The 23,426-nt window shown below is 42.5% G+C and overlaps 1 protein-coding gene across 3 annotated transcripts in view; it reads left to right on the top strand.

The window, feature by feature from the left end:
* The first annotated feature begins 462 nt into the window (after positions 1-462).
* The window catches only part of tg (thyroglobulin), a 41,877-nt gene continuing 18,913 nt past the window's right edge, over positions 463-23,426 (top strand). Inside the window, exons 1-19 of one of the 3 annotated variants that reach the window (XM_042424073.1) lie at positions 463-547; positions 8,292-8,574; positions 11,110-11,218; positions 11,367-11,464; positions 12,560-12,715; positions 12,981-13,140; positions 14,855-14,961; positions 15,109-15,252; positions 15,960-16,145; positions 17,092-17,600; positions 18,360-18,744; positions 19,608-19,646; positions 20,171-20,401; positions 21,208-21,312; positions 21,597-21,674; positions 21,770-21,879; positions 22,382-22,493; positions 22,816-22,977; positions 23,053-23,244. In XM_042424073.1, the coding sequence (XP_042280007.1) occupies positions 8,505-8,574; positions 11,110-11,218; positions 11,367-11,464; positions 12,560-12,715; positions 12,981-13,140; positions 14,855-14,961; positions 15,109-15,252; positions 15,960-16,145; positions 17,092-17,600; positions 18,360-18,744; positions 19,608-19,646; positions 20,171-20,401; positions 21,208-21,312; positions 21,597-21,674; positions 21,770-21,879; positions 22,382-22,493; positions 22,816-22,977; positions 23,053-23,244 (2,953 nt within the window). In that variant the 5' untranslated portion in view covers positions 463-547; positions 8,292-8,504. Of the gene's footprint in view, positions 548-8,256; positions 8,575-11,109; positions 11,219-11,366; positions 11,465-12,559; positions 12,716-12,980; positions 13,141-14,854; positions 14,962-15,108; positions 15,253-15,959; positions 16,146-17,091; positions 17,601-18,359; positions 18,745-19,607; positions 19,647-20,170; positions 20,402-21,207; positions 21,313-21,596; positions 21,675-21,769; positions 21,880-22,381; positions 22,494-22,815; positions 22,978-23,052; positions 23,245-23,426 lie in introns of those variants that run through there. The other 2 variants (XM_042424075.1, XM_042424074.1) reach the window with 2 other exon arrangements.

Raw genomic sequence — 23,426 nt, 5'->3', positions numbered from 1 at the left:
GTGAAGAAGCGTTACTTCCTTCGAGGGAAATTGAGGACGCTGGTTGCAGCAGCGGTCTCTCTCGGATCCGGGAATGTGTTCGGGTGAACACGGGCGAAGTCTCGTCTCGTCCGGCGAGGGGAGTCTTCGATGAGGGGAAACACGTGCGTGGGGTACCTCCTTTAGTCAGCTGACTCACAGAGGAACAAGAGTTACCCCTAGCTCAGTGACATGGGAAAGGCGTGTGCTTCAGGGCACGTTCAGTTTTTAAAGGGGTAGTGATGTCATGGCTGCATCATCAGGACGCTCCGCTGTGCAGGAGCGTCTCCGCCAATGAGACTGTATGTTGACTGCTCCCTGCTGAGGTGTGAAATTCGCAAAGCATCCTTGGAAATGGAGTTTGCAATGGACTCCCATTGTCTAAGCAGCATTTTTGGCGCTATTCCTTTGTCTCGGGGAAAACAAAGGAATAAAGCACCTCGTGGTCAGGCCTCACAGGTTACATGTAGGCCTTCTCTGTGTGACCTCATGGTTTGAGGCCCAACAGAGTTCATCTTCCAGGGAGCAGGTATGAAGTCTGTCCTACACATTAAATGATGCAATTTACTTTTGTTAAAAGCTTTAAAAGATTTTGTGTCCGTCAATATTCAGACCAGAGCTGCAACTAATCTTTTACTCAATGTAATGTTAAAAAATAGTAGAAAAGGAGCCTACAGTGATGTGTTCAATTAGCTTGTTTTGTCTGACTATCAGTCCAAAACATTAAGATATTCAATTTACTGTCATACATGACAAATAAAAACAATAAATCATCACATCTGAGAAGCTGGAGCTAAAGAACGTTTGGCTTTTTCTTTCGATCAACTAATCACTGCAGATTTAAACTCAGACTTCTGCTGGTGTCTAATGACTGATGTGATTTTTTAACCTTTGACAGAGACAACAAGGAGAGCTGCAGCAGAGGATGAGGACATGAAGGATGTTATGACATTGTCTGATATGAAGCAGGTTTTTTTGAGTTTACAAAATTGTTACTTCCTCATTTAAATGCAGCTGTAGTTCCCTACATCAGAGTAGCTGCTATTCCAACATTAATTAGTTTTTACATAAAGAGGTGAGAGTGACAGAAACAATCTGTTCTCCGTCAGCTGCTGCTGTTTTTAACAGGATGTGATGGAGGTTAAATGTTAAATGTAATGTGTTAAAAGTTTGATGTGATTGTCTGTGACTCACCTCCACCTTCACACGTCTCTCAGTTCTCTGCTGCTGCTGCTTTCTTGCAAACACATGTCCTGTAAAGAAAGATGTAAAAACATTGAGAAGTCCAAAAAAACTCTAAGATATTAATTTACTCAAAAAAGTTTACGATAATGGGGCAGCCAAGGTACACAGAGAAGGGAAAGACGTCAAAGAGATGAGAACTCCAGCAACACTTGTAATATTATTCAAATCAAGTTATCTATATGCCACCTTCAGGTGGGAAGAGCAAAGGACCGAGAACTGATCCCTGAGGTACTCCATGAATGAAATGTTAGGTGGAGGATTTACAGTCTGCTACAGTCAAACAAAAGGTTGTTTCAGAGATAAAAACTGATGATGATAAAACTAATGTAAAACAATACCTGACAGGTCTATCTAAAGATGGAATAACCATGGAAACGTTCTCATATGGTGATGTTTTGAGACTGATGTACTGAGTAATGATTACAGAGAGAGGAAGGTGACAGTTAACTTTTGATGATGATGGCTGTCGCTATGACGATGAGCACAGTGAGCAGGATGAACAGAACCACACGAACAATCAGCAGTTTCGTGACTGTAAAACAGATCAAACGTTTCTGAGACGTTTTTAAAGAAATGTCCAAACTGAACTGATCAAACATCTCTGTGATCATTATCTAGTTTATCTGTATTATGACATCATGGTTCAGTTTCAATCATATCACATGATGTTTATCTGTAGATCAGATCAGATCAGACTCCTGCAGGTTAAACTGAGCTAATAAACACTTTTAGTGCTGACTGACTCTAACAGACTGGAGGAAACAAAGGTTACGATATTGTAACCCTGGTTCTATAAGCACAGACCTTCTACTGGACCATATGGGTACTAGTTCTCCTCCAATCATACGCACGCATTCACTCACTGAAATTTGCATGTGTGTAGCCTGCTAATCAGGACCGTGTCCCAAAAAGTATTTAAGGCAGTGCTCCCGCTGCCTATCGTCCCACCACCCCTTCAGCGAACAGTGTAGGAGCGGCAGGGTCCATAGGAAGAGGGCTCCGCCTGTGCTTATAGAACTAGGGTTACAATATCATATCCATCGCCCTCTACTGGACTCTATCAAAACGTCTGGTTTTGGTGTAAAAACTGAGCAGATGTCACACTGTCGTCCTTTCCACATTCAGTAAACCTCCATCTGGACCTGACTGCAAAAACACTTCAAATACTGCTCAGACTTTCACTCTGCGACACAGCTGATAATGTTTTGGGGTTTTTTCACACAAAAATGTTTAATTTACTCTTTAATTGTTTGAGATCAGACGTCCTAAAGAGACGTCCTCTCCACATAGAATAAATGTCTTCGAGGTTTTTGACAGTTTAACAATGATGTGAGTTTTATCTGGTTAATAAGAGTGATGAAGTGTTTATTATTGAGTCTCATATCTTCATCGTTTTGTTTAGTTCATGTTTGATATGAGTGGACATGAGAGCTGCAGTTCAAAATGTGTCAGAAACGTTCAAGAATAAAGTTGTTGGGTCAGTTTGCTTGAATGTTCTGTAACGTTCCTGCTGATGAAGAGTTCAGTGATTTAAAGTCTGTGTTTTCCTCAAAGAGCTCAGACTCAGACTGGAGTTAGCATTAGCATTAGCATTAGCATTAGCCTGCTGCAGCGTCTCAATGTGCATCAAATTGAATCAAAAGAGATAAAATTGTACTTTTGATGATCATCTTTTTCTGTTTTGTTTATCCTGACAGCTGGACAGTTTGATAGAAAATGTTCATCTGAACATCAGGGATGTATAAAGCTGCAGAATGAACACTGTATACAGACACCTGAGCAGAGAAGCTAAATTGGTCCGTTGATGATGTAACAACATATTTCAACATTGTTTGTTGGTACCTGTCAGTACCTGTCAGTACCTGTCGGTCAGCACTTGTCTGTTTAAAGTGTTTACAGACGCAGTTTGTTGAGTTTCTGACAGCTCAAAGATAAAACTGATCTAACAAACCTTCATCTTTCTCCTTCTCCTCTGCCTCCTTCACACGCACGGCGTACAGCGGGGAGATTGTCTTGGTATCGGTTTTTAGACCACAGGTGTAGTTCCCAGAATCCTTTGCAGTCAGCGGGCCGAGCTGGAGGGCGGGGCCAGACTGTGGGAGGGCGCTGCCATCTTTGAACCAGGTGACCTCCAGCTGGTGGAAGGTGCAGGTTGTTGTTGTGCAGCTCAGTGTGACTTTTTGATTCTGGCTCAGCTCTCCGGCATCACTGGAGCTGTTTATTCTCATTCTGAGCGGTTCTAAAGTAAAAAAAGTATTTTAGTTTCTCTCTGTGACCACAGATGATTATTACTGGAGGTAGCAGCAGTCAACATGATGTTATTATCAATACATGCAGCAGACATTTTAAAAGTTTAAAGACAGTGACAGTAATGTACAAGAATCAAACTACACAGGTTTGCTTCAGTATTCAGGAACATCATGTAAGAACATTTCTCCTCCTGAAGCTCTTCATACATCTCTGGTTTCAGCCTGATGAACATCTGAGCTGAACGTTCCTGACATTTCATCCTAAAATGTGCACATAAAGCAACATGAGGTCTACAGTAGGTGATGTTACACAACATGAGACTGGATAGACCAGCAGAAACAGCCTGAGGCACAAACATCTGGCTGCATGATGATGAACAGAAGTTTGTTTTACCAGAAACTGGAACGTCACAAATTCTCCTCAATCACTCGTACTTGATTTTTATTTTTCAATCTGAGAGAAGTTCACATCGTCACTTCTTAGATGTGAGGATTTGCTGTTTTTCTTCTACATGTGTAAAAGGTTCTGCACATTATAAATTATATTTTTTCACTATTTTGTAACATTTCATTGACCAAATGTTTAATAGATTAATTAAGAAAATATTCGTTAGTTGCAGCTCTAAAACTAAGTTGTAAAAATGTTTTTAAGCTCATTAGAATTATTTTTTATTATTTACCAGAACAAGACAAATCAACACAAACATCCTGTTCACTGCACAAACAGAAACAACAACAAACAAACAAATAAAAAAAACATACAAAATAAACAAGCAGAGAAACGTTAACTAATAACAACAACAACAACAACAACAACAAGTCCCACAGGACATCCCCTCTATACTTCCTGGAGCTGCTTGTTACACTAGTTTTCATTTTTAAAAAGTTTCTCAGAGTGAACTTCCAGTCATGAATTGTTGGAGGTTTGATTTCCAAAACTTTAACTTTTTGCAGATTAAAGAAGAGAAAATGATCATCCAGCCCAACAGATGCTTTATCTGCTCTAAACTATAGTTGTGAATACAAAGTGAAGGAGATAAAGACATGCGACACTAATATTTCTCCATATCAAGCCATAACTTTTGAACCTTCTAACAGTCCCAGAAAGCACAGAGCAGGAAACTGTCCTGGTTTTAGGACTACAAACTCTAAATCTGATTCATCTTAATAAGTAACACTTGTGTTATCATTAGCATGTGAAGCTCTTACCAGTGACTGTGACTCTCACTCCTGACTGCTCAGTATAATGTCCGTTTTCGTTGTCAGTTTCCATTCTGAAGCGGAAGGTTTCGTTGTCAATCATCTGAATGTTTCTGATCTGTAAAGTGCAGTTTCCCTTCATGTCTCCCAGGTATTGGTAACGAGGGTTGGGCATCGTTGAGTTGCTGTCATACACAGACAGGGTGGGTCCCTGACAGATTTCATGGTTCACACACCAGCGGACTCTGACGATCCGCAGTGGAACTTGTTTTTCACTCTGATTGAAGGACTTCAGTGGTGTGAAGGTGCAGGGGAGGGTAACAGTCGACCCTTCCACAGCACAAACAGGAGGTGGATAGTTTACAAGTTCACCAGCAACACCTGCAGAAAAACACAACAGAGTGAAGACAGATGAGTTCAGGAAAATGTAAACTGAACAATAACTTTAATTTGACAACAGTGATGGAAAATACAAAGTTCTGGATTTGATGATTTTGATGTGAAAAACAGAAACTGTGTTTGGACAGAACTATAAATATGTGATGTTTTAGAAAACGCCAACAACAGTAATTATATATATATAAATATATACAATTCATTTCTTACCAGCCAGAAACAGCATGAAGCTCCAGGGAATCTTTTTGTCCCAAACTGCCATCCTTACTTCTTTATAAGTCAATTTAACTTTTTCCTTGTTATATCTGATCAAACAGTAGCAGTAACAGCGCTGATTGACCATCAAACTGACAGAAATAACATCACACTTCCTCCTTTTTATCTGTTTGTTTTCACCAGTTTCTCAACATTTCCTGTCATGTTGACACCTCTGATCAGAAACATATCTGTGATGTCACGCAGAGGTGCTGTAACAGTGTTGTCCAATCGTAGCTCAGCAGACGTACCTGTGCATGGCAGCTCACTGAAGACAGACTGATTGAGAACTTGAAGTGTGGAAATGATGTTAATTGCCAATTTACTAATAAACATAAAAAATAAATATATAAATAGAAATAATAGAAATATATAATAATATAACAGCTTCATCACCTATAAAACAAACATGTTGTGTTTGTGTCAGTCAGACAGTCATTAATGGACTTTTCTTTATTCCTTTTCCTCCTTTCACAACATAGTTTCAGTAAACAGGTAATAAGATGTTAATAAGTATAAGTGGCTGCTTCAGTTATATCACACTGGAAGAGATCTGAGGCAGCAGCCAGAAACACAAGATAACAGACTTTAGCTTCCTGCTGTTTAGTCTACAGATCCCTCCAGACATGTATTAAGACTTATAAAAATACTCTACTGGCAACAATAATGTGTGTCTGACATGTTTCTAGTACTTTAAAATCCTTGAAATGGCATCTATCCTCTCCCTCATCAAAAACTCCAGAATCTCTGAATATGTAAATATTGTTCATTTCTAAAGTTTTCCTGCTGGACACAAGATGTCATTATATTTACTGCCCACTGTTTTGTTTGTTTGTTTTGTTTTGTTGAATATCTGAATTCATAGTGTGCAAATGTACAAGTGTAGTTATAAATGTATAAATGTAGTGTTTATCCACACACATATATACATATATATATATATATATATATATATATATATATATATATATATATATATATATATATATATATATATATATATACATATATATATATATATATATATATATATATATATATATATATATATATATATATATACATATATATATATATATGTATATATATATATATATATATATATATATATGTGGTGTATGGGGAAGTTTGCTGCTGCAAACTAAATAATATGCAGGTTTGTTCACTTCCTTCCAAGTCTAAAATTTTCTCATCGTTCATTTTCTGTGAAACTCTTGTTCCTGTTTAGAGTAACTATCAGTAAACTTGAACTTCCACAAAATGAATGATGAAACTGACAGATGACCAAAAATAGACAAGAGTAACTGACAGCAACCACACACACACACACACACACACACACACACACACACACACACACACACACACATACACACACACATACACACACACACACAGTAACACACACACACACACACACACACACACACACATACACACACACATACACACACACACACACACATACACACATACACACACACATACACACACACACACAGTAACACACACACATACACACACACACACATACACACACACACACACACACATACACACACACATACACACACACATACACACACACACACACACAGTAACACACACACAGTAACACACACACACATACACACACACACAGTAACACACACACACATACACACACACACACACACAGTAACACACACACACACACACACACACACACACACACACACATACACACACACACAGACACACACACACACACACATACACACACACACACACACATACACACACACACACACACACACACATACACACACACACACATACACACATACACACACACATACACACACACACACAGTAACACACACACACATACACACACACAGACACACAGACACACACACACACACACACACACACACACACATACACACACACACACACACACACACACACACACACACATACACACACACACACAGACACACACATACACACACACACATACATATACACACACACACACACACATACACACACACACACACACATACACACAGACACAGACACACACGCACACACACACACACACACGCACACATACACACGCACACACACGCACACACACACTCTCTCTCTTTCTTTTTGGCCTCTGCACTTCTGAAGTGAATTCGGCCCCTCTGGTATAAATGTAGTATGTAAATGTGAAAAAGCTAAAAAAAGGTTGGAAACCACTGGTTTCATCTTTAACAATGTGTTGTATTTTAAAAGCTTGTTATATTATCCATTGTGTCAAATCTTCATCTGAAAACTACTTCCACCTGCAGCTCAACAGGGAAACACTGTCTGAGGAAACACAAAGAGGGAAATTGATGCTAAAAAGACTGTAAATGTGTCAGATATCCACTTGATATGACTAACTCAGACTGATGAAGCTGAATAGAAGCTTCACACAGACTTTAAATGACTGTGTGGACACACTGTGGATTTTATCCTCCATCACTTCCATTGAAAGCACATTTGAAGGATCTTTTAATATCCAGTATGAACAGGAGGAATGATTACAGACACCTGACTGCTGGTTTAACACACTGTGAACTCATCCTTTAAATAAATGAATAAACAGTCATGATGACATCAGCTTTATTATGGATTTGTGTAAATTACAGTTTATAGAAACAGATCTGGAGAATATTAGTTTTTGTATTTGAGTTCATTCTCTAGTTGTGAGTTATTTTTTAAACTTTTTAGCAGATTTTATTGTTTATATATTTTATGTTTTCACATTGTTAATGTTTTTTATTTTTTTGATTTTATGACATTTCATAACCTTTTATCTGGAAACATGCAGCTGGTCCTCAGGTGAAACAGCTTCAGTGGATTAAAGACAACAGACGTCACACTGAACACTGAACTGTCTCACCTGTGTTTCAGAAATCCTCTCGTCCAATCAGAGGGCTTCACGGCTCACTGCGCGCCTCCTGAGTCGTGGCTGAGGACTCCTGGTTCCACCGAGGCGGACACACGAGGACGGAGAAGAAGAGGAAGAGGAGGAAGGATGAAGGTGTGGTGTACTCCTCACGGTGACTCAGCAGCTCTGCGGGTTTATAAAGAGGCAGCGATGCTCAGTCTGTCACCACGGAGACCATGGCCTGGCTGATCCGCATCACCTGCATCCTGGTCTGCTGCCCGGAGCTGCTGCAGGGCAAAGCTTCAGGTAAACACACCTGTGACTGTCCACCTGTCTGTCTGTCTGTCTGTCTGTCTGTCTGTCTGTCTGTCTGTCTGTCTGTCTGTCTGTCTGTCTGTCTGTCCTCCTGTCTGTCTGTCTGTCTGTCTGTCCACCTGTCTGTCTGTCTGTCTGTCTGTCTGCCTGTCTGTCTGCCTGTCTGTCTGCCTGTCTGTCTGTCTGTCTGTCTGTCTGCCTGTCTGTCTGTCTGTCTGCCTGTCTGTCTGTCTGTCTGTCTGTCCGTCTGTCTGTCTGTCTGTCTGTCTGTCTGTCTGTCTGTCCACCTGTCTGTCCTCCTGTCTGTCTGTCTGTCTGCCTGTCTGTCTGTCTGTCTGTCTGTCTGTCTGTCTGTCTGTCTGCCTGTCTGTCTGTCTGTCTGCCTGTCTGTCTGTCTGTCTGTCTGTCCGTCTGTCTGTCCACCTGTCTGTCTGTCTGTCTGTCTGTCTGTCTGTCTGTCTGTCCACCTGTCTGTCTGTCTGTCTGTCTGTCTGTCTGTCTGTCCACCTGTCTGTCTGTCTGTCTGTCTGTCTGTCTGTCTGTCTGTCTGTCCGTCTGTCCTCCTGTCTGTCTGTCTGCCTGTCTGTCTGCCTGTCTGTCTGTCTGTCTGTCCGTCTGTCTGTCCACCTGTCTGTCTGTCTGTCTGTCTGTCTGTCCTCCTGTCTGTCCACCTGTCTGTCTGTCTGTCTGTCTGTCTGCCTGTCTGTCTGTCTGTCCACCTGTCTGTCTGTCTGTCTGTCTGTCTGTCTGTCTGTCCACCTGTCTGTCTGTCTGTCTGTCTGTCTGTCTGTCTGTCTGTCCGTCTGTCCTCCTGTCTGTCTGTCTGCCTGTCTGTCTGCCTGTCTGTCTGTCTGTCTGTCCGCCTGTCTGTCCACCTGTCTGTCTGTCTGTCTGTCTGTCTGTCTGTCTGTCCTCCTGTCTGTCTGTCTGTCTGTCTGTCTGTCTGTCTGTCCTCCTGTCTGTCTGTCTGTCTGTCCGTCTGTCTGTCTGTCCACCTGTCTGTCCACCTGTCTGTCTGTCTGTCTGTCTGTCTGTCTGTCTGTCTGTCTGTCTGTCTGTCCACCTGTCTGTCCACCTGTCTGTCTGTCTGCCTGTCTGTCTGTCTGTCTGTCTGTCTGTCTGTCTGTCTGTCCACCTGTCTGTCCACCTGTCTGTCTGTCTGTCTGTCTGTCCGCCTGTCTGTCCACCTGTCTGTCTGTCTGTCTGTCTGTCTGTCTGTCTGTCCTCCTGTCTGTCTGTCTGTCTGTCTGTCTGTCCGTCTGTCCTCCTGTCTGTCTGTCTGCCTGTCTGTCTGCCTGTCTGTCTGTCTGTCTGTCCGCCTGTCTGTCTGTCTGTCTGTCTGTCTGTCTGTCTGTCTGTCTGTCTGTCTGTCTGTCCGTCTGTCCTCCTGTCTGTCTGTCTGTCTGTCTGTCTGCCTGTCTGTCTGTCCGTCTGTCCTCCTGTCTGTCTGTCTGTCTGTCTGTCTGTCTGTCTGTCTGTCCGTCTGTCCTCCTGTCTGTCTGTCTGCCTGTCTGTCTGCCTGTCTGTCTGTCTGTCTGTCCGCCTGTCTGTCTGTCTGTCCACCTGTCTGTCTGTCTGTCTGTCTGTCTGTCCGTCTGTCTGTCTGTCTGTCCACCTGTCTGTCTGTCTGCCTGTCTGTCTGTCTGTCTGTCCGTCTGTCTGTCTGTCCACCTGTCTGTCCACCTGTCTGTCTGTCTGTCCACCTGTCTGTCTGTCTGTCTCTTTTTGTCTTTTTCCGTCATTTCTCTACAACATCATTTAAAGGATCAGTCTGGTGTTTTTACTTCCTGACTTCCCTCCGTCTGTGGTTCTCAGCTCTGAGCCTTTTGGTTGAATCAGAATTAATTGTTTATATCAAAGTTATAATTTGAATGAGTGCGATTTTCACATTGAAGAGTCCAGATTTGAACTATTACGGTTGTGAACAGCTGTAGGAGGTGAAAGTCTTAATGATGAACATCGATTTGGTCAAATCACAAAACGAATCTCTTGGCTGTTAATATGTTCTCTGTTCTCACTGTTGGTTTGACTCTGCAAGAAGAAAATTATAAAATACCAGACTTGAAATGTTTCTGACAGTAACATCAGCTACTGCAGGCTGTAATATTCTCCTCTAACATCTCTGTGACGTCACATGATGCCTTTCCTTTAGAAAGATGGTTTTTACCATCTAACTTCATGTCAAATCATTCCCTCTTTATTTCTGTCTCAGCTGATGGATTCATGTTTTCTAATAGTTTCAGCTCCTCTAATACAACGACTGACACTGATGAATGTGTCTGCTGGTTTCTGACAACAGAAACCTCTAATTCTGCTTTTCACTCTTATTGAGAACATTTGAATGAAACCACAAACGGAGCAGAACTAGTCTCTTTATATGGACATTTTAGGGGCGTCGATGATGCTAATGATGAAATCTCAGGAACGTTCATCAGAGATTTATAAGAGTTTGTGACGTTAAGAGAGTTTGTTGGAAACAAACCTCACAGAGAAAAGTCCACATTGTTTACTGATGATGTCGTGCAGAGTACCAGCTGGAGTCGGAGAGCCTGAGCCGATGTGAGTCGCTGAGGGGCGTGGCTGTTGCCAAGCAACAAGGTGACATCCCTCACTGTACAGAAGATGGCAGGTTCAGGTATTTATCTGTCTGTAACATCAAGGTAGAGTTCATGGATTCATAAATATATTATTGCAGTATAACATGTGTGTGTGTGTCTGTGTGTGTGTGTGTGTGTGTGTGTGTGTGTTTCTGTGTGTGTGTGTGTGTGTGTGTGTGTGTGTAGACCTGTGCAGTGCAGTGGGCGGGGTCAGGAGTGTTGGTGTGTGGATGCTGAAGGTCAGGAGGTCGTCGGGACTCGAACCAGCAGCTCTGCTCCAAACTGTGAGAGAAACTTTCACACTTCAACACGTTTAATGATCAGAGATGATGATGTCATAGTTTACATGTTACTGTATTTATCACAGTTTAATTGCAAAACTCTGTGTGAGTCGAACAGATCAAACACTTTTAGACTACAGGGACACAATACTGCTGTCATGTGGTGCAGAAAATGTACTTCATAGATTTTACTGGCAGGAAAATTCAGAAATAAAGAAAAAACAACAAAGAACTAAAGGATTAAAGGAGGTTCACATATTTCCAGCAGTCAGGTGTCTGTAATCATTCCTCCTGTTCATACTGGATATTAAAGATCCTTCAAATGTGCTTTAATGGAAGTGATGGAGGATAAAATCCACAGTGTGTCCACACAGTCATTTAAAAGTCTGTGTGAAGCTTCTATTCAGCTTCATCAGTCTGAGTTAGTCATATCAAGTGAATATCTGACACATTTACAGTCTTTTTAGCATCAAATTCCCTCTTTGTGTTTCCTCGGACAGTGTTTCCCTGTTGAGCTGCAGGTGGAAGTATAGTAACAAAAAGAGGAACTTTGGCACTAAAAAGACTGTAACGTTGAAAGATATCTACTTGATTTGACTCATTTGGACGCTGAAGCTTCATATTAGCTTCAGACTGTGGATTTTGTCCTCCATCACTTCCATTGTAAGGTCATTATGAAGGGATCTTCTAATGGTCAGTATGAACAGGAGGAATGATTACAGCAAGATAAACAGCTTTAATGTTCATTTGGGCTCAGTGTCATTTGGTTTAAGACACTTGAAAAACTGTGAACTCGTCCTTTGACACACCTGTTGTACTGACGTGCTGAGCTGCAGGTAGACATAACACTCCAACGTTTCCACACTTATTGTCTTCGTCAGTATAAAAGTGACAGCGATGAAATACAATCCAGGTTTTTTGGGGACTTTAAGATAAATGAAATTACTATTTATATATCTTTTAGTTATATTATCTGTAATTAATCTCTCTACCTGTCTGTCTGTCTGTCTGTCTGTCTGTCTGTCTGTCTGCCTGCCTGTCTGTCTGTCTGTCTTTCTGTCTGTCTGTCTGTCTGTCTGTCTGCCTGTCTGTCTGCAGGTCCGTCTCCCTGCCAGCTGCAGTCCGTCCTGCAGTGTTCTCCTTCAGGACAGTTTGAGTCAGTTCAGTGTGACTCCAGCAGGGATCAGTGTTGGTGTGTAGATCAGGACGGCATGGAGCTCTACGGGACCAGACAGACCGGCCGACCTCAGCGCTGTACGTACTGATACTCATACTGATACTACTGTTACTAACACTACTACTACTACTACTACTACTACTACTGCTAATATACTGCTGATGCTATGAAGAATGATGCTTCTAAAAGAGGGAAACCTCTCCAGTAAACAGACACCTCGGTCTGTTTTTAGTTTAGTACAAACGCAGAGCTTTTGGTTTCCAGCACTGTGTTGTTTGAATGTGTTTGGTGTGACCTGCTGACATCATCAGACCGACTCACCTGTTGACCTTTGACCTGCAGGTGCTGGCAGCTGTGAGGTGAGAGCGAGGCGGCTCCTCCACGGCTCCATGTCTCCGTCTCCTCCTCAGTGTTCAGCAGACGGAAGTTTCCTCCCTGTTCAGTGTAAATTCATCAACATGACGGACAGAACAGAGCTGGACCTGCTGCACACCTTCAACAGGTAACTCACCTGTCTGTCTGTCTGTCCGTCTGTCTGTCCGTCTGCACACTTTCAACAGGTGTATATTTAGGGCCTGAGCCCCAAAGGGGTGAAGACCCTATTGTATTTCTTGCGTTTGTTTCTTTCTTTCTTCTTTATTATTACGCCACTTAAACCCTTTTTGACCCCTTAAACATGCTCAAAAACTCACAAAATTTGGCACACACACCAGGTCTGGTGAAATATTTGATAAAATGTAAATATTAACCCCCAAACTGCCAAAATGTGCTTGAGAGCGCCACCTATGTATCTAATATGGCCGCCACGGCCCGTAGGAATGTCGTAGAGAGATCAAACCAAAACTCAATTATTCATCTCATCAAGACCTACAAATCGTCTGCTGACACCCCTTCCAACAGGAAGTCTAAAATTAGTCTTTCAAAATAAGACTTTGCCCCAATTTTGGTCCCTGAACAAACACTATCTCCTCTTAGGGCGTTAATGGTATCGGCTTCAAGCTTTAATACATGTCTTATCACACTGTGCTGAACAAAAGTTATTAAAAACTTTGTAATAACTTGAACGGTTTAGATTTTGTAAGCCCTGAAAGTTGGAGTGCCACATCACCCTTACAATGTAAACCAATGGGGAGGCAATCTATGGGCATGAACTTTGTGTCAAACTGAGGCGTCTGACGTCTGAACTATAAGTCTGATCACTTTCAAACCTGTATCAATGGATTCGCGATGAAAATTCCTACTAAAATATGATTTTTAATGTAAGATTTGGCCAAAGTCATGGGATTTATGAGTATATTTCACAAGAGGAGTACTCTGAAATCCTCCTCTCCAACTGAGAGGGAGAGAGAGAGAATAGAAGGGGGGGGGTGGGTGTGGGGGTTGAATGCAGCTCATTTTTGTATGATACAGCAGAAAGATCTATATACATACAGTACATTATATACAAACTTTGTATGAAGTTTGGTGTTATTATCATTTATTTTACAATAATTATGAGTCTTATATGTATAATTCAGTAGTGGGGATGACCTATGAGGGGAAGGGAAAAAATGGAGTGAGGGTGACAGTTTAGTGATAAAGTGCTGCAGAAAAATACCATCAAAACTAAAATTTGTAGCTCTGTACTGCAGTTTTTCCTTTATTAGGGCCCGAGCACCTAGCGGTTCGCTCATTCGATTTATGTGTAGGATTTAATATTTGGTCTACAGTCTGAAGCGGAGGGTGGCGGTAATGTGCCTAATATGCTATAATTTAGCTATCGTTGAAGCGTGTGGCCGTGGCGTGGCGTTGAGTTTTGATGTTTCGCCATGACAGAGTAACTGCTATAACTTTAGTGCAAATGCTCCAGTCTGCCCCAAACTTTACATGTTTGATAAGAGTCCCGGCCTGAACACGTCTACATGACAATATTCAGTCAGTGATGCAAACTGGCTGAATAGCGCCCCCTACGAAATTTCAGCGAAGCAGCCCCAGCAGCAGGTAAAACAGTGGACAAAGGAAGTGATGTTGATCTCCTTCTTGCACTGTCTGAAAACAGCCGGGTCTGAAGACATCTACATGCCCGTCACAGAAGCCCTTCGACTGCGCCGCGGCCCGACGTGCGTGGAGGCGTGAGGGCCCGTTCAACGCTGCTTGCAGCTTTAATTTTATGTATTTTTGTGTGTATGTTTGTGTATAACTGTGTATATTTTGTTTATATTTTTGTGTTGTTTCAGGTTCCCAGAAGCCTTCGAGACGTTCGGCAGTTTCAGGAAGTTTTTCCCGCTGGTTTCTTCGTACTGCTTCTGTTCAGACAGCAGAGGCCGAGAGCTGGAGGAAACAGGTACACACACATTTTCACTATTTTCTGACATATTATAGACCAAACAATTAATCAATCACATGCTTGTTTGTAACCCTGTCAGATATAATATGATGATGATGATGATGATGATGATGATGATGATGAAGGGGTGTACTTCCTGTCCAGGTGTGGAGCTGCTCCTGTCTGAAGTGTACGACTCGGCGTTCTCAGGTCTTCGGTCCGGTCGCTCCTTCTCTCAGACCAACATCTACAGAGTCCTGCAGAGGAGGATGCTGGGAGTCCGCCTCGCCCTCACCGGACGTTTCAGATGTAAACTCACTTTTTAAAGTTTATACTGGTTTAAACTGGTCATGACAATTTAAACTTAATGTTTATATCATATATACTTGTTTAAATGAGTTAATCAGTAAAGTTAAACTGGTTCAGACCAGTAAAGACAATAATGAGATAGTAAAGATCCAGTAACTCTGATCTCAGTTATACTGGTTTAAAGTAGTTTGAGCAGACATAAACTGGTTCAAACTGCCTCGCAGTGTTAAACTGACCATTTTAGGGAGCTTTAGAAGTAACGTCTGGATGAGTTAACACTGGTTTGAACTGGTTTGAACTGGTTTGTCTGCTTCATTAAGCGTGAAGGTCCATTCTTGACCTTTGACAAAACAATCCCAACTGAGGTCATCAAGTCTTGATCAGCAGATAATCATCATTTTTACTGAGTTGGGTTTGTTTTGTCGCACTGAAGTACACAGTTTTAGGTGCTGCTACAGATGTTAGTATCTGGATTAATTAACATCACATTAAACCAGTTTGAACCAGTTTAAATTTGTCCTGACTTCATGAACTACATGCAATAATCTGGATCTGCTTTACACAAGATTAAATTTGTTAATCCTCAAAAGTAAAATTTTATCAGACCAGTAAGCAGCATCAATGAGGTTTGTAAGATGTATCTCTCTGCACTCATGTATACTGGTTTAAACTGGTTTGAAGAAATGTGAGCTGTGTCTGTCTCTCAGGTCCGTCTCCCTGTGAGGAGGAGCGGCGGGCAGCGATGGAGACGTCCAGCGTTTTCATCCCGTCCTGTGAGACCGGCGGATCCTTCAGCCCCAGACAGTGTCAGCAGGGGGGGCAGTGCTGGTGTGTCGACCCCACAGGGAGGGAGCTTCCTGGGACTCGACAGCTCGGAGACTCCCTGGTCTGCAGTGAGTTTCCTGGAGCTTATTCTCATCTCATTTAGTCTCCTTTATCTCCTCTCATTTCCTCCCATATCCTCTTCTATCTCCTCTCTCTTCATGTCATCTCATCTTATCTTATCTCTCCTTTATTTTTGCTCATCTCATCTCATCTCATACATTTTTTAATCTCATCTCGTCTTGTTTCTTCTCACTGAATTTTATCTCATCTCATCGTTTTGTCTCATTGCTTCTCGTCTTTTCATTCGTTATTCTCATTTCCTGTCATCTATTCTTACATCATCTCCTCTCACCTCTAATTTTTTTCTCATCTCATCTTCTCATTTCCATGAATATAATCTGTTCTAATCTGTTTCTCTGCTCTTCTGTTCTTGTCTTTATCCATCTCATCTCATCTCATCTCATCTCATCTCATCTCTTTTCTTTTCTAATATCTTTATTTCTCATCTCCTCTCATCTGTACTCTTGTTCTTATCATCATCCTCTCATTTCCTGTCATCTGTTCTCACATCATTTCATTGTCTCATCTCCTTTAACATCGTCTCATGATTTTATATTTCATCTCTTGTCATGTTTCATCATCTTTTCTATTTTCTTTCTCTCTCTTCTCATTTCATTTCTTCTCATCTTCACTCTTCATATCTCTCATCTCTTCTTCCATCTTCTGTCGTCTCTTTTTAAGTCTCATTTCTTCTTCTCCTCTCTTAATGTCTTGTCTCTTTTCATCTCATCCACTTTATCTCTAACTCATCTTATCTCTGCGTTTCTTCTTGTCTTCTCATCTCGTTTCCATCTCACTTCATCTCATCCGATCTCTTCCCTGTTCTTCTTTTCTTTTCTCATTTCATCTCATCTTCTCATGTCATTCATTTAATGTATTTGCTTTACCTCTACCCCTCCTCTTCCTCCTCCACCTCCTCTCCTGATTCTCCTCCTTCTTCTCCTCCTCCTCCAGGTTCAGGTCTTGCTGACTGTCCCTCTCAGCGTCGTCTGGCTCTGTCCCGGCTCTTCTCAGGCCCCGTTGATCCTCCTCTCCCGGCCTCGTCAAGCAGATCTCCGGCCTTCTGTCGCTCCCTCCTCCGGCCTCTCGAGGAGCTCCTGCCGGTGGAGGCGGATCTGACCTCCTTCCTGTCTCACCTGGTCGAAGTCCTCCACGGTCTCTTCCCCTCGGTGGGTGGAGCTCAGCAGGCGCTGGCTCGCTCCTCCCCCCGCCGCCTCCAGGAGAACCTGTTCGGAGGGAAGTTCCTGAAGAACGCCGCCGCCTTCAACCTCAGCGGGGCGGTGGGAGCGCGAGGAGCCCTCGGCCTGGACCGGCTCTCTTCTCAGGATGTCATCTCCAGCCTGCAGGAGAACCGGGACCTGGTCCAGTCTGTCAGCAGAGCCCTGGAGGACCCCGCCTTCCTGTCCGCCCTCCAACACGCACTGATGGAGACGAGCAGCTCGGACTCCGCCTCACTGCAGCAGGTCAGAAACCACAAGTCCTCCGACACCTGAGAAAACCTCTGAGGTCACGCAGACAGTTTAGAGCTGCAGCGATTAATCTGTCGATTATTTTCTCCGTTAATCAATGAGTTGTTTGGTCTTTAAAATGTCAGAAAATGAAGAAAAATGTGGATCAGTGTTTCCAAAAGTCCAAGATGACGTCCTCAAATGCCTTTATTGTCCACAACTCAAAAATGTTCAGTTTACTGTCACAGAGACTAAAGAAACCAGAAAATATTCACATTTAAGAAGCTGGAATCAGAGAATTTGGACATTTTATTCTTAAAAAATAACTCAAAACAATTAATCAATTATCAAAATAGTTGCCAATTAATTTAATAGTTGGCAACTAATTGATTAATCAACTAAGCGCTGCAGCTCTAGTGGAGTTTCCTTGTAAACAAACAAAAGTGACGTTTACATTCACTGTTACTCACCAGAACACATCGTGTTAATCGTTGGGATCCAACAAATGTGTTGAATCCAAAACATTTGCAAAATATATATTTTAAAGTATTTTAAATCCTGCTTTGTTTATGTCTGTGTTTACTGTGTTTCCGGTCTTCTTCTTCTCTGCTTTTGCTGGCACATTGCCGTGTTTCTCGGCTCACTACAGCCACCTGTAGGTCAGTAGGAATGTGAGACGATCGTGCGCTGGTTATTACAGTAACTCCCACATGACCTGCAGAGCTGCTTCTCATCACAGCTGAAACTAACTTCATTCATTCTTCTTGTTTTTAGGTTCTGACTCCTCTGCTGCGTCGCTGCTCCGGTGAGGACAAGGAGGACGCGGCGTCCATCTTTGTCCCGAGCTGCACGTCCAGTGGTGGTTTCCAGCAGGTTCAGTGTCGGGCAGCTGAGTGCTGGTGCGTTGATTCTCAGGGTCAGGAGGTCGCGGGGTCGCGGACCGCCGGTCGTCGGCCTCGATGCCCGACCCGCTGTGAGAGAGAGCGAGCGGCGGCGCTGAAGGTGAGAGAAAACATGGCGGCCGGAGCTGAAATCCACATCCCAGCATGCTCGGAGGACGGAGACTACCTGCCGCTGCAGTGTGTCGGATCACGCTGCTTCTGTGTGGACGCTGACGGAAAAACAACCGCTGCGGGGTCAGCAGGGGGCGCCGTCACCTGTAAGTGATCACTGACGCTCAGCAGATGTCACAGCTGACGACACAAAACTGCTTTAACGTGAATAACCGAGTGTGTTCTAGTCCAGGAAACTACCTGCCAGAGCTGCAGGAAACAGTCCAAACTCCTGCCAGCGCCCCCTACAGGCGGCAGAGTTCATTACAGCCACAATATGAACAAACATCCTGATGATTCATCTGTTCTTACAGGCTGAGCAGCAGCAGCTTTGTCCTGAGGGTGGCGCTAGAGGAAAGGTCACCGGGTCAATGTCTGCAGCAGAGTTCAATCAGTCATGCTGTTGATTTTATATTGTTTTTGGCTTCAAGGCCCCGTTTTTAAGCTCCGTCTCTCGCCAAATAAGATGAAGCCCAGTGGATGAAAGTAAATTACACTACATTATTAAACTTAAACTTTTTGGCGTCTCCTCACATAACTGTTATAACAACTGTTTGTGGCCCAGAGAGGTAAAACTCTCTAATATTTCACAGGAATGCAAAGATTAAAGCAAAGAAAACTAATCCAAATGTCTGCTGACTGTTAAAGGTCAGTCAGTCACAGCCCAATTTTACTTTTGTACTTTTACTTAAGCAGGATTTAAAATGCAGGGCTTTTACTTAAAGTATTTTTACATTGCTGTTTTGGTACTTTTACTTTAGTAAAGGAGTTTTTCTTCCACCACTGATGAAGCCACAGAGCTGCTCTTTAAAGACGAATATACAGTAGCTGTGAAGGATCATTCGGCCTCTTCTTTCTTTACACTTTCCAGCTCTGAGATTTGTTCATAACATCCTGATGATGTGGAACCTTCCAGGTTCTGATCTCAGTCACAGAGGATCCTTCTGTCTGTCTGTCTGTTGTGTTTCAGGTCCGGAGAGAAACGAGGAGAAGCTTCAGTCCTCCGCAGGTCAGATAAAAACCTCAAACTTCAGCTTTAATTCATCACAAATTCACCCTGTAAACATTTGTAATTTTGGCAAAGAGCTGGACAAACCTCTTTTAGAAGATCTGACTTTTGATCTGACAACAACAACAACAACAACAACAACAACAACAACAGAGCAGCAGGAAAGACTCAGTGTTAAATGTATAAAACAAATGCAGTTTTCTTTGATGCCTGATGTCACTTTTCACAAATAAGTTTTTTGTTTATTTATAGATTAATATTTGTGAAATTTTACTGTAATAATAATTCTTTTATGATAAAAAAATCAATCAATCATTTCATGCAGGTTAGTTCAGTTCAATACAGACGATTGATGAGCTGATTTAAAAAAAAGAGAACAAACGTTAACAGTAAAACATTTTGAGACTAATGGACACGAGCGATAAAAAAAATTAAAATGCTGAATGATAAAAATGTATAAAACAGATCAGACAGGAGCATAAGAAGTAAAAGCGCAGTAACTACAGTTTGATGTTGACTTCCAGGTCGCTGCTCTCAGGTGTTTGCTGAGGTCACAGCGTTCAGACAGGAAGTGAAGAGCATCGTCGCTCTCTCTAACTCCTCCCACCTCCCGCTGGGATACGGATTCCTATTGGCTGAAGGTCTGCGTCTGACCCCCGAGGAGCTGCAGATCAGCCAATCAGAGGAAGAGCTGCGGGTCTCTGACAGGCTGCTGAGCCGCTCCAAAGCTGCGCTGCGATTGGCTGCCTACTCCAGTGAGTCACAACTGCAAATTAAGACGATGGTTTATGTTCCACATGGAGAAAAAATCTGGAATTTAATCCAAAATACTTTGATCCCAGAATGAATTTCTACATGTTGAAGGTTTTATTTCAGTTCATCAACAACAAATATTCCCGCTGAACATTTTCCAAATAATCCATCAGGTTTTATATTGATTTCCTTCGTTACAGGAAGCTTCAGTTCTTCACTGTAAAAATCAACCAGCAGAGAGAATCAATATTCAGTAAACTGTGTTTTAGTAAAGTTAAGTTTCATCACATGAAAGTCGAGCTGCAACCATTAATCAATCAACTGATAATTAATCTGCAACTATTTTGATAATCAAATAATCATTTTATTCATTTTTTTTGGTTGCATGTTTTCAGATTTGAAGCTTTTTACCGTCATACATGATGATAAACTGAATATTTGTTGATTGGACAAAACAAGACGTGAAATCGTCATCGTTTATAAACAAAACAATTAAACAATAATGAAAAAAGTCTTTTCAGGCAAAGAATGAAGTGTTTTTAGTTGGTTTGTTTAAGAAAGTAATATAACAATAATTTAATAGTTATACTGTTGGGCCATTTTGCATAACAAGTACTTACTTACTTGTACATAACTACTACTTACTTTTGATACTTCAAGTACATTTTGGTACTAACTTCTGTACTTCTACTTAGATTTTTACTTGTATTTTAATACTTTGCTATTGATACTTTTACTTAAGTAAAACATCTCCATACTTCTTCCACCACTGATGATGTCATAACAACATCGTGCTTCATGTCCTCAGCTGTTCAGATGTTCCTGCCGCCTCGGCGTCGCTCCTACCAGCCGTTCACGCCACAGTGTGACGCTGACGGACTCTGGCTGCACACACAGTGTTACCACAGCACAGGTCACACACACACACACACACACACACACACACACACACACACACACACACACACACTCATAAATCAGAAAGAATATGTTCAAAGATGTTTTTTGGGTATTTTTGCCTTTAATTGACAGCTGATAGTTGAGAAGCAGACAGGAAACGAGAGAGAGGAAAGACATGCAACCAGGGACGCTGCGGTTATGTAGGAGCGCTGTAATGTTTTCAGTAACCACGGCGTTCCTGATCAGAATAATATTATATCATAAAACACTATAAGTGTGTTGTGTGTGTGTTTGCAGGTCAGTGTTGGTGTGTTGATGAAGATGGCGAGTACATCCCTGACTCTCTGACCAGCCGCTCGCTTAGCCTGCCCAAATGTAAGATAACACACACACACACACACACACACACACACACAGACATACACACAGACACACACACAACTGTAACAGGTGTGTGTGTCCTCCTGCAGGTCTGACTCGCTGTCAGAGAGCTCAGGCTCGCACTCTGCTCTCTGGTTGGATGAAAGGCTCTGATGTCACTGCCGCCACCATTTCATCCTACCGGCCAAAGTGTGAGAAGGTAACACACATGCACACTCACACACACACACACACACACACACACACACACACATGCGAGCACACACACACACACACACACACACACACACAAATGCACACTCACACACACACACACACACACACACACACACACACACACACACACAAATGCACACTCACACACACACACACACACACACACAAATGCACACACACCCATCTGACATTTTAATTAATTTGAACATGATGTCATCCTCTGTAACACAGAATCAGTCTATGATTCATATGCGTGTGTACTTGTATTGCTATCTTTTTGGGGACCATCGTAGTGAGGACCGGTCCTCACAATGTTTGGTTTTAATACTCATGTTAGAATTAAGTTGTGTGTGTGTGTGTGTGTGTGTGTGTCTGTGTGTGTGTGTGTGTGTGTGTGTGTATGTGTGTGTGTGCGTGTGTGTGTGTGTGTGTATGTGTGTCTGTGTGTCTGTGTGTGTGTGTGTGTGTGTGTGTGTGTGTTTCAGGACGGTCGTTTCTCGCTGCTGCAGACAGAAGGCGCTGCAGGCTGGTGTGTGAACCCTCTGACCGGAGAGATGATACAGACGGCAACACCGAGCCCTACCGGACAGCTGACATGTACACACACACACACACACACACACACACACACACACACACATCATGTCATGTTTTCATCACTTTAGAGGACATCAGTATTTTCAGCAAAAAGATTTTAAACACTAGTTTCATCTTTAACACGTTGTATTTTATGAACTTGTGTGTTTTTAATGTAAAATCTGAAAAGTAACTATAGTTATTAAATTAATGTATTGCAGTAGAAGTATAAAACAGAAACAGAAATACTAAAATAAAGTACAAATACCTCAGAATTGTTCTGAAGTACAGTACTGTAGTAAAAGTACTGCAGTAACTGGTAAACTGTTCATGGTGCGTTCAGGTCCCAGCTGGTGTGAGCTGCAGGGTCTCCAGTGTCGCCCCGACGGCTCCTTCATCCCTCTCCAGTGTGATGTCACTTCCTGTTGGTGTGTCTCTGAAGACGGACAGGAAGTAGGCGGGACCAGGACACTCCGGCAGACAGGACGCACGCCGTCATGTGACCGTAAGTTTGTTTGTTTGTTGTTTGTTGTAGTTTCACTAAATTTGAATCTTCACTTTGCTCACTTCCTGTCTCCAGGTCCTCTCTGTCCCGACCCCGCCATTACCCATGGTGCACTGGTCTGCCACCCAGCAGCCAATAGCCGACAGAGCTGTGATCTCGTCTGTCACCGTGGTTACCAGAACTCACTTCCTGTCAGCAGCTTCCTGTGTGAGACTGACAGTCGGCGGTGGGAAGGAGACAACACACCGCTGCCTGGATCCTGCCAGAGTAAGACCTCTGACCTCTGACCTCTGACCTTGAAATCACCAATCCCATGTTTTTAAAGGTTTCATCCCCCCAACTTTAAGTCACGTTAACTTGTTTTTAGATTCATTTCCTTCCTTTCAGGCAGAATCAGGTTTCAGTTTATTTCTATGAAAATTAACCTGTCAGTGTTTCATTAACATCAT

Source organism: Thunnus maccoyii, chromosome 10 (genome assembly GCF_910596095.1).
Source record: "Thunnus maccoyii chromosome 10, fThuMac1.1, whole genome shotgun sequence".
In the NCBI taxonomy this organism is placed as follows: domain Eukaryota; kingdom Metazoa; phylum Chordata; class Actinopteri; order Scombriformes; family Scombridae; genus Thunnus; species Thunnus maccoyii.
This window is presented reverse-complemented; position numbering and strand designations above follow the sequence as displayed.